Raw genomic sequence first — 15,144 nt, forward strand, 5'->3', positions numbered from 1 at the left:
AGGGTTCTAACATTAACAGCCTTGAGCAGCTGTTCTTCTTCCGGAGGTGGGGGGGGCACCAAATCTTTTATTCAAATTTCTTCTCTAAGAAGTGGAAATGTGACCCACATCCTAAGAAGGTGTCCCTCAAGTGACAAGCCTTCCCCCCTCTGTCACAGGCTCCTTTCAGCCACGGTCCCACAATTTGCTGAATTCACCAGTCCATGCATAATCCCCAAGCAGGAACCAGGAAACTTGAGCTGAAGATTTCCTAGAGAACCAGGAAAGGGGGTCTGCGTGGCTTGGTGGGAGCTGGAGCCTCCCAATTCTGGGCCCTCAGTGCCCTCTCCCTGCTGTGCCCCTGTGAGTGAAACACTGACAAAATGGGGGGGGGTTCAGGGGTCCATGGAGGGGCAGAGCAGCAGCAGCAAGGGGCTGGGGGCTCTTCCCAATAGGATGCTACATACAGCAGACACCAAGCAAAATGGAAAATTGCATAGGAGGGGACTGTGGGACACACTGAGGTTGGTGCCTGCAGTTCCTCTCCAGCCAGGGTGGGATCTGCATGGCAAAAAGCTGCCTGGGCCCTCAGAAGAGAGCTAGGATTTACTTTTGTCAGAGCCTTGAGTGTTTTGAAGTTTGGTGAGTGGCAAGAAGCAACAAGCTCCACCAGTGCCCCCGGGAAATTGCAACAGAGTCACCAGTCAAAAGCTTTCAAAGATCACAAACCAGACCCAGATGATCATGAATCACAGCTTAGAAACCGCAAATGGTTCTTAAGCCTCTTCCAAATAATGTCATTTACCAACAGGCTCCTTTGGAGTGGTTTGTGTTTCCCAGCCGCCTTCTGAACCCAGGAGAGAGAGCCAGGGCTAAAGCAGGAGCAGAGCTCCTCGTGCAGTCCCACTCCTGGCAGCTGGGGGATGTCAGGGAGATGTGACACCTGGCACAAGGTTACCGTGCTGGTGCTGCTGGGGCTGTGGGAAGGGCTCTGGGGGAGACCCTGGTGTCAGCGAGGGTGGGCAAGGGGTGACCCCTCGACAGGCTGAGCTGGGTGTGAAGGACAGCAGGGAGTCTCTCACCTGGTTCCCAGCTCCCCCCAAGGCTCCTCTGGCCTCACCTGCCCCACGTTCACCTTTGTAAGTTTGAGGGATGTCAGACAACAATTTTGTTTGAAAATGCTTCCTGTGCTTTTCATCAGGGAATGCACAGAGGAGATGTTAAGTGCACTAATGTGGTAAAACACCACAGGCTCCTTGGTCCACGTGTGTGGGCAATCCTGAAGCTCCAGACAGAGCAAGACCTACATCCCAATAATGCACAGGCAGTAAAGCTCTTAGGTGTCATCAATGTTTTAACGCCCCATTTAAATATTAATCTAATGGAACAGCATAAAAGCAATATCCCTGAAAGCACAGGGTCATTTAGTCCATTGCCCTGTTCTCAGGAAGAATCCAGAGACCTCTTCCAAGTGTTTTACTTCCCCAGTCCAGTGCTGACTTTCTCAGTCTCATAACATTAGTTCTAGTAATAATAATACATCATCATAATGCAAAGCTGGCCATCATGATAATTATTTATGACTTATGCTTCTGGCCGTAACTGAATGTTTCTGTAGAGGTTTTAATTATCATTTATGCATCTTTGTTCCACGTCCATAAAAATCCCAGGGCTCTGTATGGCTGAAAGCTGAATTTATAGGATCCTGGGAATGGCAGAGCCTGGATCCAGTGAGAAAGGCTGCTCCTAACCACCAAAATGCCAGATCCAGTGAAAGGACATGAATGTCAGCAGGGCACAAAATGCAAAAATGAGTCCCAGCAGGTGGAAGTGCAGCTCCTGGAGTAAAAGGGACTCATGTCAGCTGCATTGGCACCTGATCCATGTCTGCACCCTGATGGAGGTGACTGGGGAGACGTCTCTAGGTTTGAACCCCACCTGGTCAAGAGGCTGACAGGGGAAGGGGACAGCACACAGAGAGGAATTTGGGCTCTTTGCCCCTCCCTCCCTTGCTCCACAGGGAGCTGCACTCAGGGGAGTGTCTGATCACCCTCGGTGCAATCCTGGAGGATGCTCAGGGAGAGCAGGACCTGGCCACCAGCAGCCCTGTGGTTCATCCTGAGCAGAGGAGCAGCAGAGCACAAAGCTCAGGGATGTCTCAGCTAAACAGGCAGATGCAGCATCATCAGCTGCCTCCAGCACACCCCTCACCATCTGCTCCTGGCAAACACCTCAGCACTGGAAGAGAGACGCCCCAAGTGCAGGCACTGCAAGGCTGCCGTGAGCTTGAAAGCAGGCTAGATTCCTTCTTCCAAAATACACAGAGGGAAAAATACAAGATGCAACATCCCCAGGTACTTCCTACAGAAACTACAGCATAACATGAGAATCTCAGCTGGTTTTTTAACTGGAAAAAAAAACCCAAGTTTAAAACCAAGTTTCTTGGTAAGTGGGGCTTGAAACTGTGAGCCAAGGGCTTCCAGAAGCTCAGAAAATAGGGAGGAATGAAGAAAAGAGGATCTTGGCAGGGATGAATAAGGATAAGAAGAAAAAGCATACTCCAGGCAGCAGCCATAGGCTTTGGCAGCCACTTCCTCTTGTAGAAGGGAAAAACCCAATTTAAAAGCTGCTTGGGGAAAAGGAGGTTCAGTAGTGGATTTTTTCATCTCTGTTACCAGAGCAAAAGGACTGCTCCTCATATCCCTGATGGGCTGAAGACAGTGCCTTCACTGAAAGCACCTCACTCTCACAACCAGGCTGGAAACATACAAGGCATCAAAAATAATGTCACATTTATTAGGGAAGCAATTCAAGTGCAAAACTCACCGAGGGATACAGAGAGCTGACTACATGCAGAAATCAAAGGGAACCCTTGATGGAAAAGAAATGTTTAGCCACTATGTTCAAAGGCTCCCTAAATCAAAGACAAACTCCTTCTTTAATCAAGGCCATTGACCGAGGCTGAAAGCACAGAGAACTGCCAACAATTCCCGCAGCGTCGCTTTTCACAGCAAGGCTGCAGGTGCTGATGCTCTTATACCCTGAATTCTTTCCCCAGCATCCTGTATCCGTGTCCTGGGAGCAGCTCTTGGCACTCAAAACCCAGCAGTTTTGTGGGGACAATAAACCTCAGCCATCAGCCATCCGAACATCCCAGTGCCTCTGTTTTAGCTGCGGGAAACTTTCAGCCTCTGAGCTTGAGGAGTCATTAGGAGAAGGAGCAAGTGTTAATTGGGCTGTATCTAATCTCAGCCCGACCCAGGGGTCAATAGCTGTTCGTTAAGTTTATCAGCAGTGTTTGGCCATCATTTATCAGCTTTGGGGAGGCTGGGCTGGGGCAGGTGTGCGGCCTGCTGACGCACAGACGGGCTCAGGGAATATTGATTTTCCCAGCCGGAGCGGATACCCGCGATTAACGAGCGCACGGTTGTTGTGGTGAAACCACACCAGCAGCAACACGAGGTGCTGCTAGGGAAAGAGCAGGCCAAGAGTGAAGTGCACATTTATGAATGGACTCGTGAAGTGACATGGATCTCACAGTGCCTTGTGGCAGCACAGCTCTGAGGAAGAGCTATCTCCGGGAACAGGCTCAGTGTTTCCCATCTCTGCTGAGCTTTATGTTCAGAATCAGAGTCCAGAAATGCTATCCCCAGCTCTGTCTCATGTCTGCTACTTGTTTTCGCTTTCCTCCCAAAGTCTCTTTTCTATCAGTCTGTGAAAAAGCCCACTGCTCATTTTAAAATCTCTCTATAGATCACAGGAAGAAGAAATGTTGACAGAAATTAGAGCTTTATTTCATCATTTGCATTAGTTTTCTCTTCCTATCCTCACCTTTCTGATTTTTTTAATAGGCAATTTTTCCTATGGAGCTAAGGAGGCTGAGAGTTCTGCACTGGAAAAACCTCATCTCCATTTGTCCAAAATGGCCCAGTGAGCTGGACCAAAGAGCTTCAGCATCCTCTAGCCACATGTTTCATTGAAATCAGAAATATAATACTGTTTTTCCTATTTCTGGGCCAGTTCTGGGAGCAAATCATTTATCAATAGCCATTAGTGCTGCCAATGGAACTCACAGGAGCAGCTAGAAATGCCAAATATTTCTGGGGTTGTGACGAAAGTCATTTGCAGTATATTTGGTTTTGTTGATCAGCTGGCTTACACAGTGATGGAAAATATTACAAAACCTTGACAAAAATGTTGACAAAATGTTTTCAAGAAATTAGGGGAAAATGTGAAGATATCCCGTATTTCAGATTTCCACTAAAAAAAAAATCTCCTAGTCCTGGAGATTGGATTAGCCAAGGACCACGGAGGGACTGTTGCTTCTCTGCTGGTTTATGACAGCTTTTGTGGAAAATATCAGTTCATTCAGTCATGTTATGAATATCTGTGAGTACAAAGACTCCACGGCATTTTTTTGGTCCAGCAGCAGTGTTTGCCCACCCTCATGGTGAATGTTTTTTCCTGCTGTCCTGTTGGGATAACCCTTCCTGCAGCTTCTCTGCCATCTCCCACCTTGCTGGTCAGGCTCTGTCTTCTCCCCATGTCCTGCCAATCTTCACCTCCTCACACCAGCTCTGCCACCAGGACAATGCACCCAGAGCTCACCTGGACTGCAGCCAGCTTTCTAAAGAGCCAGTTTCAGATACCATCACTTGAAACTCACCTGAGGGAAAGGGTCAGACAATCACAGAATGGTTTGAGTTGGAAGGGGCCCTAAAGATCATCCCGCCCAGCCCCCTGCCGTGGGCAGGGACACTTTACTCTAGACCTGGCTGCTCCAAACCCTGTCCAGCCTGGCCATGAACACTTCCAGGGATGGAACAGCTTCACTGGGCAATGGATAACAGCTGCAGGCAGACAGGCTCTTCTATGTAAACAGCACCAGGCACTGGAGATCCAGGATCCTTATCAAGAGTGGCTCATACCAGAGCTCTAAATTTACCTCACACACACTTCAGAGTGAGATCCAGCCCTGGACAAGGGACATGTGGTCCTTGGGAGCAGAGGCAGAGCTGCCTGAGCTGAGCAGAAGGACAGATTAGACTGGATCATCCCCCCTGAGTCTGTGACCCCAAAAGGACAGGGACCATATGCTTCCCATCTGGTGAAGCTCCGTGGAAGAGGGAGTGGGCACAGGGTGCTGCTTCGAGTTGGAGAAAGGGGGAGTGATTTGCTGGAGGAGATTGAAATCTGTGTTTGCCCAATTATCAGCCGCAGCGCTTAATCACTCTGCCCTGGATCTCCCCGGCAGCCGCAGGGGCAGTCGGCTGTGGGGGCGGGAGGCAGATAGGATTTAATAAAGAAGCAATTTTATGAAGGAATACTTTGCTTTTGGCATTTTCTGTAGGAGTGGGAAAAATGATCCTTTTTTCTTCGGTAATGCCAGGGAAAGCAAGAAAAGCAGAGCTCCATGTTTCAGCTCCTGAGGGATCAACTCTCGCTCCAGCTCTCACTGCCTCTCCATCCCATGGAGATCCTGAAAGAGACCCAAGGAGAGGGGCATGAGAGACCAGGGGAGAAAGGGGGGAAAGCCTGTCCAGGAGCTGGCACCCCCTGCACTGACCCAGGGTTCCACCTGCAAGGGACAGAGCCCCAAGGTCACCAGAGCTGACCACGGTCCAGAGTTACTCCCAGCAGACATGTGCCACCACCCAGTAAATCACAGCAGAGGAGGGAAAGGTTTCCATGAACTGAGCCCGTGGGGTTTGGTATCACTGGGAGGTGGGAGAGCAGAGGCAAACAGGCCAGGAGGTGGCTGCCAACTTCCACACCAGGCTGGGAACTCCACCCCAGGCAATGTCAGCCAGGAATCCTTACAAACACAGAGCCTATCCCCAGCACGTTCATCCTCCTCAGGAAGCATTTGATTGGCATCCAGTCACGGCCTCTTCTGAGCACCCCAACAAGCTATGATTTATGTGATGTCTTTGTCTTCAGACACTGCTGTCAGCAATAGCCAGGCTCAGCAAAGCTGCTGATGCCTGCAGATTTCCAAAGGTCTCTCTCATGGACACGCTGCCCTTGCTGAAGGATAACAAACAGAAGCTTTAGTAAGAGTAGAAATGATGATATGGTAGTGTTATCCTATAGCTATGCCCAGCCCCCTCCTCAGAAACCAGAGGTCCCAAGTCCAAGATATCCAGAACAGAAGAGAAAACAAATTGATATGCTGTCCTGGGCTCCAGAGATTCTCCTGCAGCTGGAGAAAATATGTGATGCTTTCTCAGCAGCTACTCACAGGATCCCTTTTCCTAAACTGTCAGAATGTTCAATATCTCCCAGTACCCAAAGCAGCAGAATAGCTTTCTCAGCATTAAATGGGAAAGAATCCAAGACAAAAATCACTACCCACCAAATTATGGTTTGGGTTTATATTTTTTTTCCTGCAGGAAAAATCAGTATTTGAGCAGTATTCCCTGGACAGAGGAGCAGCTGATCCCTGCTCTCACCTTGCTGAGGCCATAGAGCTTGGTCTGTCTCACACACCTTTCCAAACCACCTTGGATACCATGGGCAAGGTCTTGGCTACACCCATAAGATCCAGCCCTGGCAGGTAACACAAATTTAGGCATTTTAACTTTAAAAACCAACACAAGCAGCATTTTGGACCCAGAAGAGCTTTGAGCATCTTGGGAACTGGTTTTTGTGACACCTCTAGGTTTTACATTGCATCAGCCTTTCTCCAAATTTCACTCATCCCACCCACTGCAGGGCAGCAGCAAAGTCCCCAAATGCCTTGCTGAGATCCTGGGCAGGGAGGAGCCTCTGGTGCCTGTGCTTCATGAATCCCAAGGAAGGTCCCCACAACCTCCACCAGCTCAGGGGTGCCACCAGCACGGGGCTGTGGTGCAGGTCTTGGTCATGGTCATTCCTTGGTGAAAGGGGTTGGGACTGCACGAGGAGCTCTGCTCCTGCTTTAGCCCGTTCTCTCTCTGCTCCAGGAGAAGGCTAGGAAATGTGAACCACCCCTAATGAGCTTGTTGGAAAACACCATTATTTGGAAGAGGCTTAAGAACCATTTGTGACTTCTGAGCTGTGATTCATGATCATCTGGGTCTGGTTTGGGATCTTTGAATGCTTTTGACTGGCGACTCTGTTGGTTTCCTGGGGGCACTGGTGGCTTTCTCTTTGTACATCAAGTCTCCACAAAAAAAAACAAATTCCAGCCCTGGTTACAACAAGTGATCCTCCAGCCTGTCATGGAGAGACCATCAAAGAGAAATAGGTAGTTTCCTAAATTTTTAATTGCCCTGCAATCTAATTTTTTATCCCTTTGTAACTTGAAAACACTCAGGTTTGGCCAAAAGACAATACAGAATTTCATCCTGCAGAAGGAGAATCACCTCTTCCTGCTGGTCCACCTGGGGGCAGACCTGGCAGTTCAACTTGCCTCCTTACCCACTGCCCCTTCCCCTCGTGCCTTGTGTAGCATCAATTCTCTCTCCAAGTGCTCCCAGCGTCCAGGAGGAGACACCATCAGCAGCTGCAGAGATCTTGTGTCCTAGCCCGTGTCCTAGCCCATGTCCTGGCCAACAAGGTGGCCAAGGGGACACCATCCCATGCCAGCCCCTGCTTTGGGACCTGCCTGCCCCCTCCATTTCTCCACGACAGGCTCAGCAAGTCGCTCAGCATGGCTGGCAGAGCCACCTGACTCATTTCTGTCTACTCCTCCAGCTGATGTGTTTGGAGGAACACGCTGCTCTGACAAGGTGACACATCCTGAGAAAGCCCACACTGCCGAGCACGTACCAGGAGCACCCAGTGCAGTAGCAGCTCGCAGCTCTTTTTCATTCCTCCCCAGTCAAATGAGCCCCAAGCATTTCTGTTTGATTTTCCTGAAGGATATTGAATTGTTGTCAATCAGGAGAGAGGAGCCCTGAAATCCCCTGGTTTTGAAGGCATCTCATAAAGACACAGCTGTCAGTGGAGATGCTTGGAAAGGAACAGCATTTGCTAACGGAGAAACTGCATTAAAACCCAAGTGTGCCTGCTGTTCAGCTGCAGCCTGGGCTGGAATCTTCTTTGGCAGAGGCAACTGCCCTTGAGTCTGTTGGTTTGGCTCAATTCGTTGTGGAATAATTAAGTTCAGTCCATTGCACTGCATAATCTGGAGTTTCTTCAACCTTCCTCAGTAGCAAAGTACTTAATCTCATCCAGCTCTGGGAGCAGTTGGGAACATTAAAATCAGCCAGTGCAAAGCTATCAGGAGCCTCAGCAGTAAGAGGATGAAGAGAAGTGTCCAGGAGGCAGGGGAAGGTCAGCAGCCTGCCTGTGCTTTGATGCCTCTGACTTCTGGAGGAAGGAGAAAACCATGGCATTACCCACCCTGAAATGTCCCGGGAGCCAACACAGTTGCCACCTGCAGAGCATAAACAGTGAGGATGTACCCGTCAAACTCAAGTCTGGAAATGCGCCTGGATGTTTCCAAGGAATCTGAGGGAAAACGTTTCTGTTCCTGGACAATCCAAACCATCACATTTCCTGGCTACAGCAAGGATCTTTAGACTGAAAAATGTGTTTTACCAGGAGTGGGCATGCCCCAAACATTGGTAATGAGAGAAATTCTTTTCAGCACCGATCTATTTACATGTCTTAGATTGAAGAGGAAAAAAACAGGGGACAATGTTGGACTGAGGTGAACCTCTTTTAGCTATAAAAAATTATCCCTCCCTCCCTTGCTCCTCAGAGGGTGATATCACCACCTGAACACTGTCCCAGGCATGCTAAAGGGTTGTTGCCTGTGCTCAAAGGTCCACTAACACCCAGCCCAGCTCCTGAGAGCTCCTGAGCAGGTCATACCCAAAGCCAGCTTTACTCTCTGAATTAATAAAATAACAGATGCCACCAGGAGCAGTTCTTTCTGCCTCATGTTGCAGGTCAGCCCAGGGAGAGCAGAGGGAAACTCAGTCAAGAGGGAGGAATCTCCCCATGACCACTGAAACAAAATCAAAAGAGATGTTTATGGCAGGGGAACCCTCCAGAGCCAGGCTGGGGATGGGGTATCCCTTGGACAGTGGAGCAGCTGCCAATGGAGCTGAGATTTCTCCCTCTCAAACAGCTCCTTGAATTGCTCTTGGCATTGACTTTTTCCTGTTCAGCTAATTAAAAATCTGTCTTTGAGTCATAAGCCCCCATTAGTAATAATTTGCTTTGCACTTCTCCAGTGATTTATGGCTGAGATATCAAAGTGCTTTAGAAACATTAATTAATCCTTCTAATCCCCGAGGGACTGATCCATTCTCTGCAGTGCACCACTGGTGGTGTAACTGTGGGAAATCCCCAGGGTTTACTCCCAACTGCGGGCAGGGAGAGGGGAAGGGAGCAGCGTTGGACCCAGCAGCTCATTTCAGCTGCTGTCTGCAATCAGAGATGTGCAGTCAAAACAGCAGCGCTGGATCTGCAGCCACGAGCAAGCCCAAGGCACAGGCAAGCTCTGTGTGCTCTGCAGAGCAATCCTTGCTCCCATTCCTGCCTGCCCAGGAGGGAAGGAGAGCTGCAGGAAAGGTGTGTGTGGATCAAAGCCATCTTCACCCAGAGGTGGCTTCAGCAGAGAGCTTCACCCTGCAAGTGGCAGCAGCAGGGTCATTAATGAAAGCCACAGTGCTGCTAACTGCATTTCCCTGGCTGTCCTGCCCATTTCTCCAATCTTGGTTCTTTGTTCAACGTTGCTTTATCACAGGAGTGCAGACCCGGGGCTGACCCCCACACCTGGGACTGGGCCCCAGTCCTTGCTGCAGATAAGGATGATTTCCTCCATTGGCTTGGGAGAGGCTTTCATCCTTGCGCCTTCCAATGAGCCAGTTGCCACCTGGTGTTGTCCCCATACTTTGAATGTTGTCACCACAGGGCTGCAGGGTGGAGCTGGCTGTGTGGTGTGGTGCCAGCAGTGGGGAGAGGTATAAAGGTCCCAGCAGAGTGCCAGAGACAGGATCTCTGACACGCCCAGCAGTGTCCCAGTTTCTCTCTGCTGTGCTCAGTAAACCATCACCTTCACCATGAAGGTAGCTGGTGTTTTCCTGCTCCTCTCCCTGGCACTCTTCTTCTACCAAGGTGAGTCCAACATTTTGTTTAGGACTTATTTCCTCTCCTTGCTAAAGCTCCCAGCTCTGCCACATGGGGAGGTGAGTGTGGGAAGAGAGCAGTTGGTGCTGGGACCTTGCTGTGGCCCTGGGCAGGGAACGCTGCGATGGCCAATGTGCATTGAACCTGTACCTGCCTGTGAGCAAACCTAAAACAGGCTTTGAAAGGGTGCACTCGCTCCCAAAAATGAACAGACCTGCTGCTCTTCCTTCAGGGGTAGGATTTGTCCTGTGACTGGTGATTTCTAGGACGGTGTGATCCTTTCAGAGTGAATAGGTGCTATTCTGGTTTTAAAAAAGCAAATCCAAGAAGACAGGAAATGAATCTATGCAAAGGAAAATGCAGCTCTCACTACCAAAGCCAATGTTTAAGCCAACTGTGTTTTCAAAATCCCATATGGTGCAGAGGGATGAGAACATGAGCTGTTGCTGCTCCTCAGGTCCTGCTTTAGTGGGCTCATTCCAAACAGAAGGGTGCTTCTGAAGCAGGTCCTCTGTCTTCCTGTTTACTGCACAGAGGCTGCCATTGCAGGGCTGTCTGAGCACAAAATCTGGGCACCTGTCAGATGAGCTGAGCATGTAGTGAGCTGCAGCTCCTGGGTCTGGACAGTGCTAGCCCAAAGTAAAATCCTTGAAGTATTAAACAGTGTGGCTACCAGCTCCTCAGCACCAAAATGCTTCACTGCTACTGGGCTGTGCTGGTTGTTAATACAGATGTAGGATAAATCCTCCATGTAGATGATCTTCTTCTCAGTTCTCCCTTTTGCCAAAAAGTTCAGGATGTTTTTCAAAACACGCCCACCACGTGTTCCACCCTTGTGATCCCAGCTGCCAGCTCAGGGCCAGCTTCTCCATGGGGAAGCCCAAAGTCATGGCTTGATCCCACCAGCTTTGATGTGAGACCTCAGGGTCTCCTTCTAGTAGAGACTTTCAACAATTTGTCGTTTGCTCTGCTTGCTTGTGGTAAAAATGGAGTAACAGTAGAAAAATCACCCTGGATTTACTCCAGCACCTGTCCAGTGCCAGCAGGAGTTTCTCAGGTACTCATGAACATGTGGTAAGACAGGACAAAAGCCACCTTAGCTTCCTGACAGCTGGCAGGTGACATGTCTAGAAGTGCATTTAGCCTTGGCAGGGCCTTGCACCATTACAGTGTTTCTGCCAGGGGAAGGAGGGTGACACAGCAGGGAAGGATTCAGCTGAGAAATGTGGGCGATCCAAGGGAAGAAATTATTTTCTAGGACAAAGGTGTTTGAGTGAAGACATACAGTCCTCAGCCTAAACTGTCTTTATTCTGTCCCCCTTGAAACCCAGAGTGAAGGGTGCTAAGGTGTCTTCTCTCCCTCTCTCTCTCCTCTTTCTCTAGGAAACGCCGAGATGGATGCAGCTGCTTTCAGAGGAATAGAGGTGAAGTTTGCTCTTTTATGTAGCACAAGGGAGAGCACTAACCCAAACACTGGGGAGCCACCATTGCTAAATACAGTGAAGCAGAGTGGGTTGACAGCCCAAAAATGCCAGTGCCTGGGAACCCCCTTCCGCCTGCAGTGCCACAGCAAAATCCCAGTGATGATACTGGTTTTCCACTACATTTCCCCCAAACACTGAAAGAAAAGCTCCTAAAAAGCCAAATATTGCTGTTAACTTCCAAGAAAGTCAGGAGTCCCTTAGTCTCTGGTGGCGAGTGTGAGGACAGGTATTGCTGTGGCATAAAAACTGGGAAGAACATGCTCAGGCAGTGCCCATGGAGCACTGTTTACTCTAGACTGTTACTCCTGAGGGTGGGCATCAGAGCCAGGTGGAGTTCAGCTGGCCAAGGGACACAGTGGCAGATGGTCCCAGTGTTTCTGAGAGCTCACAGCAGAGCTCTGAGGATGGGTTATGAAGATAGACAAAATGTGCTCCTGTCTGGGAAAGCAAAGCTCCTTTGGTAAATTGAGAACAGGCTTAACATTTTCAAAATTAACCTTTTGTGCCTCCAGCCATCTTGTGAGAATTTCAACCTGGGAAGAGGGTGTACAAGGGAGTTTGACCCCATCTGTGGCACAGATAACCTCCTGTACAGCAACGAGTGCCTGCTGTGCCTTCACAACCTGTGAGTATCTGCAACTGCTGCAAGTCTAAATGGCACGCAGATGAGGGCTACCACAGATATCTGGGATTTCCTAGAAAGAAAGCTGCCTGCATGCAGCTGGGTGGAGCTTGGGCAATGAGCCCAGCACATCTGGCACGGATCTGGCCTCCTGCACAGCTGCTGCTCCTGCTGCTCTGAGCATGTGGACTCCAGCTGAGGAACGGCCCCGCTGCGTGTGGCTCACAGCACACACGCTGCCCACGAGCAAAAATCTCCCCATACCTGCAGCTGCCAAGCAGCAGCAAGAGCTGGCAGGCATCCAGGGCCTCAGACAAATGGCAAAGTCCTCGAAGTCTGCCCAGATCTAGCACACGGGCTGAAGAATATTTTTCCAGATGACCTCAGATGTGTGGTGGCTGAGGAAAAAACTGTGTTTTTTCACCCCAGAAATTTATAGCTGAGCTCTGCTTTCTGTCTTCTCTGCATATGAAAGGACACAATTTGCTCTGGGTATTTTTAAGAATGAGTTTTATATTTAATCTGTGCTGGTGCCAGATTGCACTGTTCTAGCAGAAGACCAGGTCCAAATGCTAAGGGTGTCTCTGGCAAGACTTGATACATTTCATCTGGCTTGGGCCCTAGGTAATTTAAAATATATTTATACATTGGAAGCACTCTGTGTCAGACAAGTGAAGGAATTACTTCCAACTCAATGCTATTAAGTGGTTCAAAAATCTCTTTTGGGAAGATTGAGTCTTATCTGGAGCCAGATGCCCCAGTCTGCAGGGCTAAGGGAGCTTCACCCTTGACTTCACCTGGTGTAGGCAGGGATTTTTGGTGATCAGGCTCACAGGCCCATCTGCCATCAGCAGAGACATTTGTAGCAGAAGCTCAAAGTCCAGCTTTTCTGTCTCTGGATGCGTGGGTTTGTGGAGCCAAATTCTGCTTTCAGGAGCATCGCCTCCCTGCTGTCTCTGCAGGAACAAGGAACAGAATCCAGATCACCAGAAAAAAAAAAAAAAGAGCCTGGATAAATATTGTCCATTGGGTTGTCCCCTCTTTGCTTCATTAACCCAGGCTGCTTCCACATACTCTGCTCAAATGCTGGTTCACCTTTCAAGGCTGAGCATGATGCAGTCAGGCAGAGAGAGGCTGAGTGGGATCTCCTCAGCAAAGGCACCACAGTTAATGACCCGGCACGGCCTGGCAGGGTGGTAATGACCCTGCTGGAAGCCAGCAGCCCAGCACCAGCTGTCCCTGTATTGTGCACCAGATGGGGGTGGGAGGTTCATCAGACACAACATCATTAGGGCTTTGGCCATGGACCAAGAGCAGGGTAAAGAGAGCGAGGCAGGCTCCACAGTCAGCTGTGCAGAGGGGCATCCAGGATGCTCCATCTCCCCAGAGCAGCTTCACAGGGGATGGGAGCTCACGAGAAGGGAAACTGGGGTACGAGAAAGGGAAGGACTGAGCTGGTGGTATATTCAGAGCCGGGCAGGAGTCAGAAGAGGGATGGGATGGATGAGAAGCTGGTGCTGCATCTGCCTTGTGTTGACAGGCGCTGCACTCCCAGAGCTCCTAAAACTCCTGCTTGTGCAAGCTCCAAGCAGCTGCAACTGGAAATGTGCTGCTCCTGGGGGTCACGGCCCCGAGCCTAGCAGCTCCCCTGTTCTGTTCCCAAGCGATGGAACTCTGAGGTTAGGAACAGCCCTTTGGTCTCCTGGCCCTGGCCACCTGGGCTCTGAAGCTTTATTCAGGACTCTGAAGCTGCCTGGTGCCAAATGTCTTGGGGGAGAGATGAAGGGAGTGTCCTCATCTATAAAGCCTTGGTCCATGGGGACAATTCAGCCAGGAGGCAGGATGAAGTGTCATTTGCAGTTCTGTGTGTGCAACTGGCCTGACAAGAGCTGGAAGCCTGCAAGGAGTCTGGGAATAACTGAGCATCTGGCGGGTCCCTGTGGCAGCAGTGTCTCACTTGTCGCCTGTGGTCACTTCACTGTGACCAGCATGCAAAATGCTTTTTGCAAAAGGCAAATCATTCTACCAGCATTTCTCTAATGCACCTGAGAAATGGATCTGTCTTTCCAAAGAGGAGAACATCATGATTCCGTGTGAAAATGGAACAATTCAGAGGAATCATGTCCACTATTGGGCAAAAAAGAAGAAAATCGTTTTTTAAAGGTACCTTTTTAATATTTTCCTCACTTTTGCTGCAGAAGCAATCAGGAAGGGGGGCTGGGAGCAGGCCAAACCCAAGTGAGACACAGTGGCAGTCTTTTGTTTCTAAAACCGTACAAAACAAAATCATAACCTTTATTGTCTGCAGTCAGACAGGCATTAGAGGTGTCTCAGCGCTGTCCTGCAGCACGGAGGTGAATTATCCTGCCAGGAGGTGTCAGAAAGCACTCTTGAGCTTATTGGAATTAATTAACACATGTCCATGGTAACCCTGAACTCCCTGTCAAGAGTATGTGGCCTTGCTTGCTGTGAATAACACTTAGATGATGATTTAAGCAGTGTTTTCCTTTCTTTCTGCCTTTCTCCTCTGAGCCAGGCTCTGCTGTGCCTCAGGGACCCGAGGGCAGCCCCCCAACATTTTTAACCTCTCTTGCAGGCAAAGGAGCGAGCACGTGCGCATCAAGAACAGAGGGATGTGCCGAACTCCCCTCAACAACTTCGCTTAAACTGAGATGAGAGATGAGAGCTCAAAGCTGTCCCCTCACCTGCTGAAACCCCAATAAAATGGAAGCATCGCCACGTCTTGTGTGGGATTTCTTACACACACAGCAATCCCCTGTCCCCAACACTTAGAGCACCTTCCTGAAAAATGTGGTTTGCTCTGGTGATGCCTGTAAAGAGCTGTGGGCAAATTACCGACAGAGCCCCAGGGAGAAGGCTGGGATGTGCCCAAGGAAAGAGCCCAGCTCTGGCAGAACAGGGAGGCTCTTTTTTTTGCATCAAGAATTTTGTTTTCCTTTCCCAGACTTCCAGTGTTCGAGCAATAGATTTTTA

At 49.6% G+C, this 15,144-nt stretch overlaps 1 protein-coding gene across 1 annotated transcript; it reads left to right on the forward strand.

Moving 5' to 3' along the window:
- The first annotated feature begins 9,871 nt into the window (after positions 1–9,871).
- LOC119706575 (pancreatic secretory trypsin inhibitor-like) lies at positions 9,872–14,892 on the forward strand. Its single transcript, XM_038150420.1, has 4 exons — positions 9,872–10,032; positions 11,428–11,468; positions 12,041–12,153; positions 14,747–14,892. Exons 1-4 carry the CDS (start codon positions 9,978–9,980, stop codon positions 14,814–14,816), a joined length of 279 nt encoding a protein of 92 aa, XP_038006348.1. The 5' UTR covers positions 9,872–9,977; the 3' UTR covers positions 14,817–14,892.
- The last annotated feature ends 252 nt before the right edge of the window (positions 14,893–15,144 follow it).

Source organism: Motacilla alba, chromosome 13 (assembly GCF_015832195.1).
Source record: "Motacilla alba alba isolate MOTALB_02 chromosome 13, Motacilla_alba_V1.0_pri, whole genome shotgun sequence".
In the NCBI taxonomy this organism is placed as follows: Eukaryota; Metazoa; Chordata; class Aves; order Passeriformes; family Motacillidae; genus Motacilla; species Motacilla alba.

What these genes read in the sequence shown, in the direction of transcription:
- LOC119706575 (XM_038150420.1), top strand. Translation starts at nt 9,978, where the DNA reads ATGAAGGTAGCTGGTGTTTTCCTGCTCCTCTCCCTGGCACTCTTCTTC. An exon ending in GGCACTCTTCTTCTACCAAG is followed by an intron (nt 10,033 to 11,427) that starts GTGAGTCCAACA and finishes CTCTTTCTCTAG; the next exon opens with GAAACGCCGAGATGGATGCA. An exon ending in CTGCTGTGCCTTCACAACCT is followed by an intron (nt 12,154 to 14,746) that starts GTGAGTATCTGC and finishes CCTCTCTTGCAG; the next exon opens with GCAAAGGAGCGAGCACGTGC.